This window comes from Squalius cephalus (assembly GCF_949319135.1).
Source record: "Squalius cephalus genome assembly, chromosome: 3".
NCBI lineage: Eukaryota > Metazoa > Chordata > Actinopteri > Cypriniformes > Leuciscidae > Squalius > Squalius cephalus.
In genome coordinates, this window is record NC_137124.1 from 27,594,551 (window position 1) to 27,615,651 (window position 21,101).

Sequence of the window (21,101 nt, forward strand, 5' to 3'; positions counted from 1 at the left end):
CTCTGAGATTAAACGGAAAAGACAATGAAAAAGCACATGGCAGGTTGGCTGTTTTGGCTATGAGTGTGTGTTTGTGTTGTTATGGTGCAGTTTGGTGTGTATTTTCCAAGCAAGTGCTGATCAATATAATCTCATTATAGAGATGATCAATTAGAGACAAATGCACACACACAAACACACTCAACATTTGAATTGCTTTACAGTTTCCCACAACCTAATCGTTATATACATTATACAATGAATCGCTCATCTAATTATCATGATCCTGAGAATTTGCGAAGTGTGCTTTAATCTAATCCAGCCTGAAAATCAATGTATAACTTGTGATTTATTTATGTTTCTCTGTTTTTCAGCTGTATATCTCCACCGATCTGGGTCACAAATGGACTCTGCTACAGGAGCGTGTTACTAAAGACAGAGTTTTCTGGTGACTTTTTTTCTTCTTTTAAAAGACACTCTACACTTCTTAAAGAGAACCTCCTGTAAAACTATCTTCATTTTGTGGAACATCAAATCAGATGTTTAGCAGAATGTCTTAATTGATGTCTACCATACAATGGGACCATGGGCTGTAAAGCTCCAGAAGCACCAAAGAAACATTGTAAACATGGGCCTGTATGGTTTCTGACGCCTTATAGAGAACTGTTATTCACTGAAAATATTGCTTGATGGCTGTGATCGCCATTTACTTTCATTATATGGAAAAGAGCAACTTGGACATTCAGCAATTAATAACTTATTTTGAATTCCACGGAAGAAAGAAAGGTCTTTCTAGGAGTCAGTACTGGTTTACTTGGTTTACTGGCCCTCTAAGACTTTCTCTTTAATCTTTTCCATTCCCTCTTTCTCTTCTTCCACCTTCTTGGTGGAATTCAAACCCTTTTTTATTTTCCACTTCTTCACTCCTTGGTTATGGTTCACTGCTACCACAGCTGGGATTGAAATCCTGGACAGAAGTGATTTATTTCTCCACCCCATCCAGTCATTCTGTCTGACCCTCTCTTTCTCTTTTTTTGATCTCTCCTTCCTGATCTTTCGCTCTCTCCCGCTTATGTGCCATCCTCCCAGCACACTTGACCAGATTCACTTACAAAGCAGTACAGTTCTGTTCAGTTTGTGTGTGGTTGATAGTGATAAAAGATGAAAAAGTCAGCTCCCTGTCAGCATCTGCCATAATAAACCCCATCCGGCACGTTTTATTTGGCTGGAGGTTTTACAATGACACTGTAAATCTGAAGCTGTTTTTACTCTATTCCTCAGCTGCAGGGGGTTTGATAAGGGTCGTACCCCTTCCCTCTCTGCTGTCTCTAAACCTCTTTAAAACATCTTAGAGAATTGCCTCAGAAGACGTGACAGAATCCGTTCATATTGTAGGTTGCGGCTCTCTTGTCCTCCCCGTCTGCATGTCCCCGGTCTGGAGAGGAGAGAGCATAAATCAGTGTGGCTTTAATGGACAGGGATGTTGTCTGGGAGGGTGGTCAGTATCGTGTGGTCAGTAATATTGTTGAATATTGAATGCTAAATGCTAAGCAAGCCAAAAGACAAAGGCGACAAAGGCGACAGTGGCAAGGAACCAAAACTTGCTATTACTATAACTAACTATTAACTACTACTTTTGCCTCAATAAACTCCTAATTACTGCTTATTAATAGTTAGCTGTAAAGTTTAGGTTTTGGGAAGGATTAAGGGGTGTAGAATATAGTCATGCAGAATAAGACATTAATATGTGCTTTATAAGCACTAATAAACGGCTAATATCCTTGTAATATGCGTGATAATAAGCAACTAATAGTGAGAATTTAACCCTAAACTAAAGTTATTTTTATTAAACCTATTTATTTTTTATTTTATTTTATTTTTTTAACTTAAATGCTTCAATTTTTTAACTCAATTTATTTCTTTTTTTGTTAAATAAATTCTTGTTAAAACACTTGTAAGATAATGTAGCTGTTGGGGAGGATTACTGAGCTAGAACTTCACTAAGCAGTTTAGTAACTATTTTCTTTAACACAAAAGTACACAAAAGAACAGTGAGCTGTCTGCATTCCTTGAAACCAAGAACTTTGTGTGTGTGTGTGTGCGTGTGTGTGTGTGTGTGTGTGTGTGTGATTTATGACTATTCTTCTGTGGAACACAAAAAGCGAATTTCTGAAGGCTGTCAGAGAACACTCTGAAATATAAGCTGTTCATTGGTCAATCTTTTGTATGCGATTAAAATAAAGGGAGTTTTAAAAAGCACAACAGCACAATAAAGTATCATAAAAATAGTTATGCACTATATTTGAGGTCTTTGTGTGAGAAGATAGCTTTCAGAGTTTCCCTTTTCTGTTAAATAAAGTAATTGAAACAGCATGAGGGTGAGTAAATGATGACAAAGTTTTTGGGTGAACTATCCCTTTAAGGTGTCCTTCTGTGTGTGAATCAGTCTTGTTTGATTCTCTTAGAGTGTTACTAACTGTATGCTTTGTTTAAGGGCTGTGACGGGGGTGGATGTGGATCCTGATTTGGTTCATATGGAGATTCAAGACATCGGCGGTGGTAAGGGAGGGCATGTGTTTATAGAACAGTGCATTTTCATTCAATTCTACATACCTTAACAAACAACGACGAAAGAGGGCAGATGGGATGTTTTGAGGCTTTAGTTTTGCCTCATTCACACAAACCTCTTTCAGTAAATTCCTCCTAGCTGAGCTGTTTTGTGATGATTGTGTGTTTGTGTGTGTGAAAGAGACCAGCCGTACAGACGCAAACTGTTGTACAGAGCACACACAGTCACATTGCAACCTACAAACATGTACATTCAAACCCTAAGGGAGGTGAGAGTTGCGTCTAACCAGTATAAAAGATCACACTGGACACATACATCCAGCCCTTCTCCTGATAAATGAACTTTCATTTCTCTATATTGGTTGGGTTTGTGTCACACAAACAGATGCAGACCTCAAGTGTTTTTGCTTCAGCTCAGTGGCTCCCTCAACCTCTCATAAGATGCTCCATGTGTGTGTGAGTGTGTGTGCGCGCATCTGACCTTGTGTGTCAGAAGACAGAAGCAAAGCGCTCAGCCATTCTAATTGCTTTTTAATGAATTTCTCTGCTGTACTGCTTTGATTAACCATTCGTCCTCTTCACTGAAGTAGTCTGCCCAATTGTTTGCCTAAAATTATTATAAAAAAATAAAACCACAGAGAATGAGAGGAAAGCACTCACTTTTTTAACTTTTGACCATGATTTTTCATCATTTTTTTTTATGCACATTCAGAGAATTGATAAATGTGTTTGTGTGTGTGTGTACATGTTTTTCAATCCCAGTGGGGACTTCAGCCTGAATGCACACAGACTCATGGGGACTTGTGTCACCGTGGGGGCCTAAATTGAGGTCCCAATGAGGAAACAAGCTTATTTATCATATAGAATGAGTATTTTTTTTAATGTGCAAATGCAGAAAGTTGTATGTGATGGGTAGGTTTAGGGGCAGGGTTATAAGGGGATAGAATATACAGTTTGTACAGTATAAAAAACATGACGTCTATGGAGAGTCCTCACAAAGATAGTAAACCAGACGTGTATGTGTGTGTTTTTGTAGAGGTTGCTGAGCCAGCTTTTGTGTGAGATTCTAAACAGAAAGGCCACGTCAACTGGGCACCTCAGCACTGTTTTCCCATAATTAATTTTCTGTCATTCTGGAGCAAAGCAATGTGTCCTGTGAGGATCAGCTTCAGCTAATTTTGTTAAAAGCTCCCCTTTTTTTTTGCAGATATCTTTTGCTCCATAATCACCTCTGGAATGGGATCCAAACACTCACTTACAAAAGCCATATGATTAGACATAGAAATAAAAGTTCCTTCAAACTTTTGAAAGTCAAATTTCTTCTAACCCTTTTTGTGTGTGTGTGTGTGTTTTTCCCACCAGGATACCTTTATGTGACGTGTCTCATCCAAAACTGCTCTGATAAAATGGTGACAGCACAGTTCTTGGGGAAGATTGACCACAATTCCCTCTCAGTGCAAGATGAATACATATTTGTAAAGGTAAAATAATGTGTTAATGATGGTGTGAAATATTATTACAATATGTGACCCTGGATCACAAAACCAATCACATGTCGCACGAGTATGATTGAGGCAATAGCCAACAATACATGGGTCAAAATTATCGATTTTTCTTTTATGCCAAAAATCATTAGCAAATTAAGTAAAGGTCATGTTCCATGAAGATATTTTGTAAATTTCCAACCGTAAAAACATATATTTTTGTGAATGCAGCACAATCGCAAACGGAAATGTCTAACTTTAAAGTTGATTTTCTCTCTGTTCAGATTCTTTTGCACCCTCAGATTCCAGATTTTCAAATAGTTGTATCTCGGCCAAATATTGTCCTATCCTAACAAACCATACATCAATGGAAAGCTTATTTATTCTTTCAGATGATGTATACATCTCAATTTCAAAAAATTGACCCATGTTTTGTGGTCCTGGGTCACATATAAATTATCTGTTTTATATTTAATATATTCTAAAATGTAATTTATTTCTGTTAAGCAAAGCTGAATTTTCAGCATCCTTACTCCAGTCTTCAGTGTCACACGATCCTTCAGAAATCCTTCTAATATGCTGATTTGCTACTCAAGTATAGCACTTCTTATTAAGTGTTGCTAAATATCTTTGTTTTTTTCTGGATTCTTTGATAAATAGAAAACTCAAAATTTAAAGGAAATTAATTTGTTAATTTATAAATGATAAATTAATATTATAAATTGTTTTACTGTCACTTTAGATAAATTGAATGTGTCCTTGCTGAAGAATATACAGTATATACACACATGTAAGGGATAATGTACTTTTAGCCAGGCAAAATCAACCCTGGTCAGGGTTTTATATTACCCTATAAGGTTTTATCTTGTGATAATGACCTTCTGAATGCACATTATGCCACTTATTACACAACCGCTTGCCAGATAAAAAATGGACATTGAGTTATTATTAACAAGCACAGCCAGAAAATCTGTTGCCAGGGACAATAGTCAGTTATCCAGTTTTCCGATTGTTATTCAAAAATAACTGACTGCAATATTGACCGATCAGAATAAAAAATTTCAGGCAGCCATACAGTTGCTACCAGATGATGAAGGTGAGTTCAAAAGGGTTCTTTAAGGAAAATGTGACAAATGACACAGGCCAGGCAATGTTGCCGTCAACGGGCAACCAGATGAGATACAGGGCCCACGACCGATCTAAAATATCCAGATAGAAATTTATTGCCCATTTTCAATGGGAAAGTGCCCAAGCAACAATCGTTCGGCAAGATTGCCCAGCAACATTGCTCAAAAAATTGCCCTGTACGTGTATCATCACCTTAACAGCATGTCTACATGCACACACAAACAACAACCGACAAACACAGAGTGAAGATAAGGTGATAATGAGGAGATAACAAACAGGTGTGATGATCTGATGAGTGTCCAAAGAAACATACATGACTGCTGAAAAAAAAAGAAAGTCCATGAAAACACAAACTAAGAGCAACCAAAAATGAGTGTGTGTGACAACAGTGTATATATATAATTTATTTTACACTGCAAGGACAATCAATGCACCTGGAGGACTCTGGGTGTTTAACCAACATTAAAAGCATGACCATCAATTAGCCTTGTCCCTTTGACTGATATCGAAAGAACTGTTAAGTGATAGACCTCATGGGCAATTCACAGCTCAGTAAATGTTTTCAGAAGTGCAGAGCTGGGCTTTTTTCTCAAGAGCAAGGCAGTCTATTTTCACATGTATAGACTGATGACATCTATCATTTCTAAAGCAAAAGCAGCCACAACTATAGAATTTCAAATGCTGGGTGATTTTCAGGCTTTCATTTTGCTTTGGAGGAAAATTTCTCACCAGAGTGCTGAAGTGAACAATACACTTTATTAAGTTTAGATGTGATTCAAGATTTGATCAATTAAATATGTCTAGACATTCTTTGTCAGGATACATAAAATGATTGTCAATCCTGTATGTATATATATATATATATATATATATATATATATATATATATATATATATATATATATATATATATATATATATATATATATATATATATATATATATGACAAACACAAATAAATAAATATATATATATATATATATATATATATATGACTAGCTAATTTGCAGCATGTCCACAAGATTGGCAATATGTTTAGTCTCACGTTCTTTATTTTGACTTGCTGTCTTGTATTTCCATTTTTTCTGTGTTTTTTATTTTTTTTATCTCCCTTCGTTTTTTTTTTTCGATATTCAATTCCTTTTTCTGATCTTTAATAATTAGACAGTGACTCAAGGACATTTGCTCTTGTTCTGTATTCATTTCTCTCACTCCCCCACCCCCTTTCACCTGTTCAGTTGTTGTTTCTTTGAAGGGATTGCATCTGTTAAAAAAGGAATTCAGATATGCCCTTGAGAAACAGGACTACAGTGTGTGAAATGTTTGTGTTCGGTCAGAGGCACGCTGATGCAGACTGGACACAGTTCATGAGAACTATAGAGTTTGTACAAGAAACCAACAGACTAGTGCTTGTAGAGTCTGAATCTATTGGGATAATACCGGCCAGGTAAAAACAACAGTGTGAATTAGCAAAAAGAAAGAGTGGTTTGTCTCAAAATTGCTGACGACGAAGACATGATTCCACCATTGGGATAGTGAAATGAAAACTGCACTCGTAACCAAATAAACACACTGTCTTTCTTTTCTTTTTTTAGGTAACTACAGGAAATCGCACCAAGTATTATGTCTCACACCGGAGGAATGAATTTGTTCAAATGAGATTCCCTAAATACGCCCTTCCAAAGGTACAGTCCTCAAAAATGTGCCCAATATTTACTCTCAAATGCCTTGTGCAGTTTTGGGTTGTATTCTTTTCAAAAAATATTTTTTGTATGTTTAAGACAAGAAGAAACTTTTGACCTCAGAATCATAGTGTATAAAACACTTTTTGTGCTGATTATACTGCGCAGCATGATTGCAAGTGTGATTTTATACTACAGTTCAATAAACCAGAAGGTGATATTGAGTACCTTTTGAGTAATATTTTAGAATAGCTGAATCTCCATGTAACACACAGCAGTGGTGTTTCATTACTGATTGAATAAGTGTTTTTTAATTAATTGGTTGAGTAAATGATTCAATGACTCTCATAAAAACAGTCAATTGATTCATTGCTGAATGAATCGGAGAGTTTAAATAATTCAGTTGAATTAATTATTCAATGACTCAATCACGAATACAGTCACTTGTTGCCATCTACTGGTGTACTGATGTAACCTGCAAAAATAGTCACTGAAAAATCTCCACTACTAATGCACAGACTGACAGCATGTGCATACAGACGGAGTGAAACAAACAGTGAAACAGTCTGTGTTACATATAGTAACAGACAGTTAACAAATAGCGTAGCAGTATCACGTGCATGTATAGTTGTGTGCTTGAAGTGACTGATTTTTTATTTATTTATGAACTATGTACTAACTGTGAATTACTGTTTGAGGGTGGTTATTGTTCTTTTATCAACTGCAGCTGTTGAGGATTTCACTTTAAAGCCAGAGACTGACTATGACGTATTGCGGCAATATGTATGAACCGAAGAGCACAGTTGGTGTCTAGCACTGAAACACTACACCATTACAACCCAGATGTGGGTTTAACCTACTGAGGAGCCGTGATGTATGGCAGTAATATGCTGGCAAAAGAAGACAGCTGGCTAAGGGTTACAGCTGATGACTGACCAGGCTGTCTGTGGCTCTAACCCAAGGGAGTGCTTCAGTAAAATGCTGGCTGACTGTAATTGAATAACATTGATTAGAGTGGAGGCCAGGGGGGCCTGCTTCATGTATATTTCACCTCAGAGAGAGAAAGGCAGGGAAAGCAGAGAGGCAGTAGGGCAGCTGCTGTCAATGGCATTTGTAACTATGCCAACCACTGATTCACTGTGACAGAGTGAAAGAGAGAGAGAGAAAGAAAAGTGTAAGAGAAAGAGTATTACTAAGAAAGATGCTCCAGATTACCAGGCATTCGCCTTAATGGCAAACGATAAAAGCTTTGATTTAATTACTTTAGATGTTGAACACGCTATAGATTTATTCTCTCAGTGCCTTCAAGCGCATGAGAATTTTTAACGGATATATTTGTCATTTCCCTTACGTGGTGTCATTTTGAGGGTTAAAGCAATATTGATGTTTTTCCCATCTCAGACCCTCTTGTGCTCTTTTAGCTGTGTTTCGCTTGACTGAGCAGATGGGTCAAATTTTAGACACCTAGTTCAAGAACCCAGAGGAGAGCTGGAGTGTGTGAGAGAGAAATGGGGTTGGCTGATGTTGTGCCCATATTTTCCACAGTGAATAATTGAAAACCTTTTGAAAAATGCAAAACCCAATTCCAGTATGCAGTCTCAGATCTCTTCTTTCTTTACGTTATGGATTAATGATGGTCCTTGTCTCCAGCGGGATGATTTGTTTGTTGTAACACACCTATGGCACTGAATGGCTAAGCGCCACTAAACTTTCTACATCTTCCTCTCTTTTCCTTCTCTCATCCTTTGTCTTTCTTCTTTTAAAGCTCATCTCAATGATTTATTTTTTATTTTATTTTTATGAAATTTGCGAGAAAGTAAAGCCTGCTATATCTGAAGATTAAAATCTGAAGTTTAAGGGAATGGATAGCCAAGAATTTGTTTTCAAGAATTGCCAGATAAATTAACAATTTCAAGAATGTTGGTGACCAGTTTTGGGTACCATTGATTTCTTAAAAAATGAAATCCACAGAATAAAGAAAGTCTTTGGAAAGGTTTTGGTATAAGCATTTAGCACTCAATGTGACTTTCATTTTAATCTCAAATGAAATCTGAGATGATAATCTAAAATGAAAAAAATTCAGAAGGCTCATTTCAATCTTCTTGATCCCCAATCATTAACTGAACTTAAAAAACTACATAATTCCAGAGAATGTAACTGTATGGCACATCTATAAATGTTGTAGGCCTGCTTTAAATGTTTTAGCCTTGGTAAATATTGGTATTGCAGTCAAATTGCAATCCCTCCAACCACACAAAATCACTTAAAAAGGGCCCAGTGTTCTTTTACTTGAAACAGACTGTGAATAGAAACAATACTATTGATTTTGGCCAATTAAGACCTGTTTCTCCGCTTCAGGAATGGCAGCATGACCAGAATTCAAATGCACCACTATTGGAGAACAATGAATCCACCAGACACAGAGAAAAGCAAACATTCTGCTGTGTTGAACATTCTGCTTTTTTTTTTTTTTTTTTTTTTATACAAATAGACTTTAAGGATAGCATGTCTTTCCATCCATCTGACTATTGTACTGTAACCCATACCATCCTTTTTTTCTTATACATAGACACTCAGCCAGCCTGCCAATAATACACTCAGGGATTGTGGCTGTAGGCAGAGACACAAATGTCCTGCAGCTGTGTCATGGCTGATAGGGGTCCTGTGCCTGCTGTCAGAGACAGATGGATAGTGCTGTCTTAAGTTCTGATAGTGCTGTTATCAGTACTATGTCCTGTCACACAGCATGATAGACAAAAGCAGGACAGATCCATCCATTCAGTGTTTTAAAATATAAGATCTAAAACTAAAAGTGCTTTACAGCGTTTTCCGTTTTAATCCTATTACTCTGTTGTTCTTGTTGCTGTTGTGATGATTTAGATGATCTAATAATCCACATTTAAAACTTCCACTTTCTCCAGGGAAACTTTCAGCAGCTGTGTTTCACAGCGATGACTTCACTGTCTTGTGTAAGCCTTGGTTGAAAGATGACCTCATCGTTAAAATTTTAATTCCCAACTAACTAAAAGATGTTGTGCTGTTCATATTTGACCCAAAAACAAACAGACAGGAATTACATTGCAATTCTAGACAAGAGGCGTGTTCAGTACCATCTCCAAATCTGATTGAAAAAAATCAGTCTCTCAGCTATTACAATTTGTGATAGATTGTTTCCAGATGTTATCATGAACCTCATGACAACTAGGATCAGTAAAAATAATGCCTCTATTCACTTTTACACTCCCCTCTATATAAGTGTAACATAACTGCTCTGAGACTCGAGGTTTGAGGATCCAAACACAGTTTAATGGGTTAATCCACAGACATACACAAATGCCAGGCAAAGGTCGAAACACAGATGAGCAGTCCAAACAAAGACAACGTCCAGGGCTAAGGCAAAACCAATGATATCCAGGGAACAAGGCTCAGAAATGCAGTACTTACAGACTAACAAGACCTACTGAAGAGTGACTGAATTAACCAGGTTTATATTGGCAGAAATTAACAAGCAACAGCTGAATACAATCATGGCTGATAGTCTGGGCAGTGGGTAATGGGTAATGTAGTCTTTGCTAGAGTGATAATAGTCTGAGGTGGAGCACCCTCTGATGGTAAGCAAGGGGCACTCTCACTGGTGATCGTGACAATAAGAGCTTCTCTGAAATTAAATATTTGCTTTTATTTCATCAGAATAGTCAAAACCCTCTTGGAAAATTGGTACATTTCAGAATTGTTTGCATGTGGATATAGGAGAATATTTTAGGAAGGAGGAGACCATAGGGATGAATCAGGATTAGAAAACTATAATGGTGAGTTGGAAGAGTTTTTTTTTGTGAAGTTCTCAAGAGGTGTAATTGTTATTTATTTTTTAATTTAAGCCAAGACTTTCTGAGTTGGGTGTTTGATCATGATAAGTACCATTTTGTTTGTAAGCATTTTGTGTAGTGTTGATACAAATTGTGATAAAGCTTGACAGAGCAAACCACATTCCCCGTCATGCTCTGTGGCACCACAAGAATAATAAATCTAATGTGTATTAGCTATAAAAACTTCCAGCCTTTGTTGGGAAGTGAAAAAGACAAAGAAATATGATATTGTCTGGCAATTCTATTCAATTCTGACTAAAATCACTTGAATACATTTTCATTTTTATGATTTCCAAATGTCCAGAATTTCAGATATAAGACGTACACTTTTTATACTGTATATGTAGAGTGGACTTATTACTCATAAAGCCTCTCTTGCAGTTTTTTGTGCCTAACATAATTTCTTGCTGCATGTACAATTATGTTAGTTGGTCCAAATGGACATGCGCACACACAAGTTACCGTTGCTCTTCAAGCGTGTTACTTTATCCTTAGCGTTCTTATTCTTATTCCTATAATTCTCCCAGCAAACAAGTGTTGTGTAACTGACCTCTCACAGAGGGGGCTCAGTGCCTCTAAACTGCTGTTAGTGGGACATAAGTGAGAAATAGAGTTTGGTCTCTGAAGCACATTAAAGCTGCTCAATGCTTCAGGGACTTTACTCGCTCTTCACTTAAGTTCTTATGAATGAATTCAGCTGGGGGCATGAGCTTGTACCCTTCATCTTTGTGCCTAAATTAATGCGACCCACTTTCACTTTATCGGCAAGAACAACATGGTTGCAAACTCCCCCGTCCTGACCCAGTCTTTGCCACAGCACCCGGATGTATGCTGCTAAGCTACCAAAACTCAGGAGCTTAGTGTTGATTCTGTATTTTAAAGCAAACCAAAGGATCTAATTATAGGGTGGATTTATTAATTGTTCATGCTTTCATTTCATCTAAATCTGTCTCTGCACAGTTTATGTTCCAACTCAGTTCTTCACAGCAGCTCAAAATAAACTTTTCATTTCAAAGCAACTAAGTATAATCACTATGGAATTATATGCAGCACTGTGTTTGTTGTTGTTTTATGTAAGCTCCAGTGAAAGCATCAAGCTTTTCTGTCTCTATTCACACAAAGACACACACTCAAAAGAATCGCTGTGTTAATTATTTGTACCTGCTGAGAAAACTGAAACTGCAATTTGCATTAAATTGATTTCATTTTCACCCTTATGTTCTAATCTCCTTGTGTCATATCTTTCTGCTTTTCTCTCTTTTTGTGCAGGATGTGCAAATCGTGAGTACAGACGAGAATCAGGTATTCCTGGCTCTTCAGGAGTGGTATCAGACGGACACGTACAACCTCTACCAGTCAGATCCGCAGGGAGTCTATTACTCCATTGTGTTGGAGAACGTCCGCAGCACCAAGCAGCCTGAAGAGAATGTCCTCATCGACATCCTGGAGGTCAACATTTCACCCCACACAGTCCCTGTGTAATGCAAGGCAGTGTGGGTTTTACATCCCACTTAATGCGTAATGAACTGAAAATAGCTCAGCTGGAGTAAAGTTTACATGACTGCATTCACACTGACAGTGACCTTTACCTATAACACTCTAAAAACACACACTTAAAAGTGGAGGTGTTACACACATAAAAGTGCTTGTGATGTCTAGTAAGTCTTCAGGCATATTCACTCACTCATTATTCATAGCCAGTAGCGTGCTTTAATAAATAAGTGATTCTAGGAAGCTGATGTCCCTGTGCTACTAAAACAAGCTTGATCTAACACATATTACAGTTTCTTAGACAGTTGTGACTGCCAGGATTTGACTTAATAATAACATTTTACAGCTTCTTTACAGGATCTAAGTGATACTGAGTAGTACCAAAATATCTTTTGTGTATGTTTGTGTATTTTTCAGGTTCGTGGCATCAAGGGCGTATTCTTAGCCAATCAAAAGGTAGATGGAAAAGTGACGACTCTTATCACCTACAACAAAGGCAGAGACTGGGAACCACTGGCTCCTCCTACAACTGATATGAACGGCAAACCTGTCAGTTGCAAGCAGGTAAATATATCAGCTCACATTTCAAATGGCTTTTTGCATTGCTGTTTATCTATCAGTGCTACATTAACTTTAATCAAGTACATTTTTTACACATGATCTTATAAATACACTACAATTCAAAAGTTTGGGGTCAGCAGTCTTTGGAAATTAACAAGGATGCATTAAATGTTCGAACGTGACAGTAAAGACTTTTACAGAAAATACTTATATAAAATAAATGCTGTTCTTTTGATCAAATAATCCACCAAAATATTAAGCATCACAACTGTTTTCAACATGGCCAATAATAAGAAATGTTTCTTGAGCAGCAAATCAGCATATTAGAATGATTTCTGAAGGATCATGTGACACTAAAGATTGGAGTAATGACGCTGAACAATTCATCTTTGCATCACAGGAATAAATTACATTTTAAAATATATTAAAATAGACAACCGTTCTTATAGTGGTTTTGTAATAGGATACTATTTCACAGTATTAGTCTTTGATCAAATAAATGCAACCTTGGTGAGCAGACTTTTGGTAAGAGACTTTTTTCAGAAACATACAAAAATCTTACCTTTCCCAAACAAAATAACATGCCTACAAACTAAAAACTAAAATACAAACACCACATTTGATTTAAATATGGTTGTGCTGATGTAATTTTACCAACAATTCACACCACCAAAATCAAGACTTTATTTCAATATACAGCTACGGATATATATCCAGCCCACACTCTGCTTTTTTTCCTCTTCAAGATGATTGTAGCACAACTGTCTCAGACACAGACGTGAAGTCATTGACCCCTCGATCTGACTCATCTCCCGCTGTTTGCGGTTGTGGGTTGGTGGGCAGAGCAGGCACTAGTTCTGCTGCTTTCTCATGAGACAAAAAAGAAAAAAAAATGATCTGAGTCATCAATCTACAGACACACATACACACACACACACACACACAAATCCACAGGGCTTACTCTTTACACACACACACACAGCCAGAGATAATATGTAATATATGATATGAAATGTCCATTTTAAACACCTGTAACTGGTAGCTGGCCATTAATTAAGACACAGATATGGTTTCTGGCAAACACGAGACGAGATACAAATCAGAAGCTAGCAGAGCTGAAAGGACATATATCGACTTCTCTCTCCTTTCCTGTCTGTCTAGCCACCCTTCTCACATCTGTCCCATCTCTCAGCCCTCCTTTTGACATGTCTTTTTTCCTATCGTTCTCCTCTCCTGCTCACTCTCTCTACCTTCCTCTCTCGTTTTTATTGCTCATCTCCCATTTTTAGTCATTTCTTCATCTTTTTTAATGCCACCCCTTTTGAGGTTTTCGGCACCTTAAGTATGCTTTATATTCATGCTCTGATCCATCTTTTATCCCGGACGTTATGTAGCATGACTTGTGAAGTGGTTTTAAATTATGGGCTCCTTACTGTAGAATTTAGACTGTTATTTCTTTGTTAAAGCAAGGTGGTTTTATGTGTTTGTCAGTGAGTGCAGACATTATGTTAAAAAAAAATGATGGTGGTGCATCTGTTGGGTAATCACATTGGCGTGATTGCCAAAGTGTAAAAAAGTCGGAGCCTATACATATAGATACCAAAAGAGAGTAATATTTTTCTTTGTCTCTGCTCTTCTTCCTAGCCTGACTGTCACCTCCATCTCCACTTGCGCTGGGCTGACAACCCGTATGTATCTGGAACCGTCCACACTAAAGATTCTGCCCCAGGCCTCATAATGGGTGCAGGTCAGTCTCCATGACAACTATAACCCTTCAGTATTGTCACCATAGCGGTGAGGAGCCCAAAAACTCAAATCAAATGAAGTTCTGTACTCCTCAACTTTTCAATTACAAAAAATAATTATAGTCCAGATCCAAATCTGCACTGCAGCATGCTTAGGGAAATTATGATAGTGTGTACAAAGCAGACTATTTCTTCACATAAAAAAGGAAAGGAATGCTAAGAAGTGTTTTAGGGGAAAAATTTCAATGTGATGTACCATAAAAATAAATAAAAGAGAAACCTTGGTTTTGATCCGGTTTTCCCCATTTCTGAGTGCTGTGCAAAGCTGATGAGTCCACACTGAGGCACAAAAGGAGGCAGGCACAGATATATGAAATATTTCCTCTTTATTGCCACAGGGTTCATGGGGAATTGAAGAAGACAATACATTAATGTTCTTGATTCCAAGGCTAGAGCTGTTGCCAGTTTACAAGGTCAAAATGTATGTCTATTCCCCCAGGGCTAGAGACATGTACACACACACACAAACACAGACAGTGTCAAGCTGACTTATTCACTCTTGACTTATTTCACTTACTAACAAACATGAGTAGTTAGAGCCCTTCAGCCTCCGGTTTTAAGAGTTATCAACACATTGCAGCTAGTTTTCACCATGTAAATGTATGTGTACATACACTGCAGAGACTGAGCACTGAGTCTCCTTCAAAATCCAGCTTTCTATTGCTATTATTGTGCACCCTCTCAGTAAAATGTTCAGCTCTAACTAGTTCTCAGCCTTTGATCCCCTGTAGCCTCCAGTTTTCTCACAGTTTCACTCTTTTTAAATGTAGCTCGCTCACGCTTACTCCTCCCTCTCTCTTAAAATCGAACAAAGTGAGGAAATTGCTGCTTTGCCTCAAGTTAAAAAGAAGAAAATTAAAGATTCTCTCTCTGTATTCATGTGAAGATATTCTATGTGCATCTTCTCTTCAGGTAACCTTGGGTCTCAACTGGTTGAATATAAAGAAGAGATGTACATCACCTCAGACTGTGGCAAGACCTGGAGACAGGTGAGAATGAACACGGAGAAGAGACTAATGATCTGCAAAGATGTTTTACAACGATTATTCGCTCTCATAAAAATGCTTCATCATATTCTTCTGTGACTGTCACAAATCTTTAGATTTGCTCTTTGTATTCAACACCCTCCAGATCTCTGTTCCTCTTGTTGTTCCCATTCTGCCCAATTTCATTTGACACCCTCTCATTTGCTGCCGTTTCACTGCTCAGTATGTGGCAGACTCATCTCTCTGTCTTAATGTCCTTTCAGTGATTTTCGGGATTGTTGCTGCCTCTCATTTGCTCAACTGCAGTTTTCTCTAACGACATTGAATCTTGATTCTGATATTTATTATGATGAACTTAAAACACCTTTAAGTGTTTGTTTTTTTATTTATTATTATTTTATTTTAACACTCTAGGTTTTCGAAGAAGAGCATCACATTCTCTATCTGGATCATGGCGGTGTCATTGTGGCCATTAAGGACACTTCAATCCCTTTAAAAATACTCAAGTAAGATCATTAGTTTCTGTAATGTATTGTCTGCATAAATGTAATCATTAGTAAGTGTAAACTAAACACAAATGTACCCAGTTGCGGACATGACAAAGACTGACAGAAGGACTTATAAAAAGAGAAGAAGAGTAGTAGTAAACACTGAGTCAGACTAGTGAGAAAAACAAGAATTCAAGACTTTCCATCCCTGGCTTTTGCTGACCTGATTGTGCTGGTAATCCTTTGAGTGAGTGCTTTAAGAAGCTCATTTGGCTTTGGAGGGCTCTTCAGACCACCCTGAGTTCCTGAGCAGCCTAAATCTCTTCCTCTGCAAAGGGTTGGTAAGAGCCAACCCTTAACCCATATAATATGAAGTGATTCGCATGCTAGATGCCCAGTTCACCTTACTTCACAAATGTATGTAAAAGGGAAACCTATGAAGATCAAAGTGAAAATCATTACCATCTCTCACAAAAGCCTTGAAGCCTTTCATCGGCGTTGAGTCTTGGCAGTACAAACAACCGCCTCTGTCAGGAAAAGACTAAGAGCTTGTAGTGCTTATGCTGGCTTGTAGCCTACAAACTGTCACGTTCACACTGAGAATCAACAGCAAGTGAATGATATTTTTACATAACAGGATATTCACAATGTTTATAAAAGAGAGAAATGAATGATGCTTCGCACTTATAATACATTTTAGAAGATTTTTTTTAAATGTGAAAACGGATCATTTTCATATTTGGTTAACAAATGTCTCACCTCAAAGCAGAGACTTATACAATAAGTCACATGATGTATGATATAATATACAACTTTCTTATATGAGTGATCTATACTGCTGATACAACATCACATCAAACATTTTTGTCTTAGATTCAGCATAGATGAAGGACAAACGTGGAGCGTCCACAACTTCACCAGCACATCAGTGTTTGTGGATGGACTTTTGAGTGAACCTGGAGATGAGACACTGGTTATGACGTGAGTATGTCCTCTGAAAATTGAACTGATTATTAGTCCACCTTAAAGGGATAGTTCACCCAAAACTGAAGATTCTGTCATCATTTACTCACCCTCGTGTTGTTTCAAACCTCTATGACTTCTGTGGAACATAAAAAAAATATTTTGAGGAGTGTTTTGGGGTCCTGTATTGTTTTGGACCCCATTGGCTTTAATTGTATGGACAAAAATAGCCAGAAAGTTTTGGAACAATATGAGGGTGAGTAAATATTCTTTTTTGGGTGAACTATCCATTTAAGACTCTTTTATCCTGTGTTGGTATTATGGCCCTTAGGACAAAATATAGATTTTTCAGTCATTTTGTTTGTGCTGTTTGAGCATGATCCCGACCTAAAGGTCAGCCCTTTAGTCCATCAAAAGCTGAATATTCCTGGCAGAACTTAATTTAACTGACGGAAGTAGATTTATAAATTTGGACACAGACCATACTTATGGTAAAGCACAATGTAGAATTTCTTGTATATGAGTAGATATGAGTGCTATGCCAGATGATCAAAGCATTTTTACTCGTTCATGACACCCATGCACTGATTTCTCAAAAACACAGATACAGGGTTCATCCTTGTGGTGGTGAACAGTGCTTTATTTGAGATTAAGTGGAGAGCATCTTCCCATAGACGCCAAACAGCAGGTGGTCTCTGTATTATAAAGAGGCTGCGCTTTTGATAAAGGCAATGTAAGATTCAATGTCCTCAATTAAAGAGGCCCCTGCTCATTAGTAACACGCTGCTGATGAGCGAATCCATGTTTCTGTCCACTCGTTTGCTCCATTCCCAAGATGTGTAATTGGGTAGTGAATGTGTTGTGACTTGAAATCAAGGTTACACTCCAATAATCTCATTTTTTGGTGAAAGGGATGAATGGCCTTTATTTCAACATTTGCGGTTTAAACGATAATCGGATGTTTATAGATGGAGGGATGGATTATTGGACGGGCGAAGGATTATGTTTATTTATGTTTACTGTTGTGGACAGGGTATTTGGCCACATAAGTTACCGTTCGGATTGGGAGCTGGTGAAGGTGGATTTCCGTCAGTCGTTTCCCAGACAGTGCACAGAAGCTGATTATGATTCATGGAAACTCACTGACCTACAGGTAACATCAGGCTGTTTTCTCTAGTTACGGCATGCTCAAAAACACTACAAGTTGAATCAGAGTGCTGTACAACTCATTTAAACTAATGAGAAGAAATAATAAGAAAAGATATGAAGACCATTTAAACAAAAGAAAATAATAATAATAAAAGACATATCAACAGCAAAGGAAATATGATTTTTATAGAATCAATTTACCACTTTGGTAACACTTTACAATAATGTACCATTAGTATTAACTAACATTAAACAACATTTTTTTCTTTTCCTTTTTTTTTTTACAGGATTTAATCTTTGTTAATGTTATTTAATCAAAATAAAACTTTTCATTGTTAGTTCATGTTAGCTCAGGTCCATTAAATAATATTTTTAAAAAAATAAAAAAAATTATGTATTTGTAAATGTTGAAACATTGACAAAGATGAATTAATGCTTAAGAAGTATTTTTCATTGTTAGTTCATGTTAATTAATGTAGTTTACTCATGTTAACCAATTCAACTTTATTGTAAAGTGTTACCACTACTTTTCAAATGGAAATGCATAACACGTCTTCTCCTACAGGGAGAGAAATGCATCATGGGCCAGGAACGATTGTACAGGAGGAGGAAAGAGACATCGTTCTGCATTAAAGGGAAGAGCTATACATCAGCTCTAACAGCTAAACCTTGCCAGTGCTCAGAGAAAGACTTTGCCTGGTACGAAACAAAGTGATAACCTTTTGCACATTTCAAGCCAATTGCAAATATACACATACGTCTTTGATGTAACAAGACACTCTTTACTTCTCTTTCAAACCCCAGTGCAGTGAATTGTGAATTAGATCTGGGGCTAAAAATAGAGCTTTACGTGCCTCTGTGTGTTCTCAGCGACTATGGCTTTGAGCGAGCTCCCAGCCTCAGGTTAGAGGGGGATCGCTGCTATCCTGACTTCTGGCATGATCCTGATGCTCCACCTGAAAGCTGCCATTTAGGACACAGCTATAAGTCCAGCACAGGGTAATACACACACACACACACACACTGCAGAGTGTTAGACAATGTAGGGTAAAATCACCACACCTATTGAATATGTCAGAAAACACCCACTCATTCATGCCATAGACACTTTATATGAACACACCTTTTTTCTTTATTCAGATAAGATCAGTATCACATCCACATATGTTTTGAAATCAGATCAGATTTCAAGTACTGTTTTACATCACATATGTAAATGTCATAGTGGACGATATTACCAGGAACTGTCCCCACATTCATTTTTCACCATATCTGCTTGTTAAGTCGTGACTTATTGAATACTGTTTCTGGGGATTCAATAGGTTCTATTTTGTTTCAAGTGAGAATACTCAACAACAGCCATTTATGAGCACTATTTATTTATAACACACCTTTAAGCAAAGCTTTAAAAAAATAAATAAAAAAAACTCACAGTTTACACTACAGATTCTGGACAGATGAATCGCTGTCTGACCAACTGAGATTTTGATATGGAGGTAAAGGTCAGGATCATGACGTTTTGGTAGTATTAGAGCACACTGTGTGTGTATATTAGCTCTATTTGTTGACTGCTTTTGGCATTTGATAAAGCGGTTGGATCCGCAAATGTGTCAGGCTTAACATCCGTATAGCAAACTATGTGATGATTAGCTTACGCGTGAACAATTCAGTGGTTTTGCATGAACGTGTTACTTATGTTGTCTCATGCTTTGTGAACACTAAGATGGACAGAGCAGAGGCAATATTTTCAGTTTCCATACTGACAGATACTCTCAATTCTGACACTATTACTATAGCAACCAAAGCAGATATGCTGTATAGAGTACTGACTAGATCGAACAAACAGATCAGATTTCACTGCTTGCAAAATGATTTGTCGAAAAGATTAGATTTGTAAAAACCAAATCAGATTTGTGTCCATCAAATCCATACTGAGCTGTGTTAAGTAGAGCAGAACCTCATTCAGAAAAACCTCAGCTGTTTTTCTATGTTTCTGAACCAAGACATTTCTGAACATATTATAATATAATATCCATATTATGGATGTTTTAGCCACCTCTTAGCAGGGTTATTTAGGAATGTATTGTGCCTTTTCCACAACTCTTCATTATAACTAAGAGTTTAAATCCAGGCAACAACACTACAAGGATTTTTCAGTTTAAGGCAAGTAAAAGCAAGTCAAGGCTAACATGTTTTGTGTTGTCTGTTGAAGTTACCGGAAGGTCATCGCTAATGTTTGTGAGGGTGGCTTGAATAGAGAACAGAGCGCAAAGCAGCATTCCTGTCCTCTGCTGCCCCCTAAAGGCCTGCAGCTGGGCATCAAAGGACAGATGTTGGCCGTGGCACCTGGTGATGACATCACCTTTATAGTGCATCAGGAACAGGTGAAGTGCATGGATTATTTACACTACTTACAATTTTATAATTTGATTGCTAAAATGTTAGACAACTGGAATGATATAAATATATTAGATTCCGTGTGCTAAAGATTTACAGACAAATAAAAACACTGCTAATTTTAGGCATCTTTAACATTGATTTGTTTCACTGTATTTCCCTCCTCAGGGTGACACAACCAGCACCAGATATCAGGTAGATTTAATGGATGGGGTCAGGGCTATATATGAAAACCTGACTGTCATCGACGAACCCATTCAGCACCGTTACGAGAAGCCAGGTGTTTACCGTGTGAATGTGAAGGCTGAAAACTCTGCTGGACACGACCAAGCCTCACTTTACATTCAGGTCACAGGTCAGTGAAATATTCAGATTTGAGTGAGAGTGAACTGGATTCAAAGGCCATTGCATCAATTTTTGGAACATAATGGTTAGTATTATCTATAATACTGTGAGATTGAAAGCGTTTTACTGAGTCATAACCAATAATCAGGCCCACATAAAAAACCTGAACAAAAAGAACTCCAAAGAAAACTAATTTCAATATGGACGC

The 21,101-nt window shown here is 37.4% G+C and overlaps 1 protein-coding gene across 4 annotated transcripts in view; it reads left to right on the top strand.

Annotated features, from left to right (window-relative positions):
* Positions 1–21,101, top strand: part of sorcs2 (sortilin-related VPS10 domain containing receptor 2) — a 187,712-nt gene that overhangs the window by 157,085 nt on the left and 9,526 nt on the right. For all 4 annotated transcript variants that reach the window (XM_079865607.1, XM_079865608.1, XM_079865610.1 and 1 more), the window contains exons 5-19: positions 354–427; positions 2,474–2,538; positions 3,910–4,028; positions 6,756–6,845; positions 11,978–12,157; positions 12,617–12,763; positions 14,405–14,507; positions 15,478–15,554; positions 15,966–16,057; positions 16,913–17,020; positions 18,035–18,155; positions 18,717–18,850; positions 19,022–19,150; positions 20,364–20,535; positions 20,717–20,903. In XM_079865607.1, the coding sequence (XP_079721733.1) occupies positions 354–427; positions 2,474–2,538; positions 3,910–4,028; positions 6,756–6,845; positions 11,978–12,157; positions 12,617–12,763; positions 14,405–14,507; positions 15,478–15,554; positions 15,966–16,057; positions 16,913–17,020; positions 18,035–18,155; positions 18,717–18,850; positions 19,022–19,150; positions 20,364–20,535; positions 20,717–20,903 (1,798 nt within the window). The remainder of the gene's footprint in view (positions 1–353; positions 428–2,473; positions 2,539–3,909; positions 4,029–6,755; positions 6,846–11,977; positions 12,158–12,616; positions 12,764–14,404; positions 14,508–15,477; positions 15,555–15,965; positions 16,058–16,912; positions 17,021–18,034; positions 18,156–18,716; positions 18,851–19,021; positions 19,151–20,363; positions 20,536–20,716; positions 20,904–21,101) is intronic.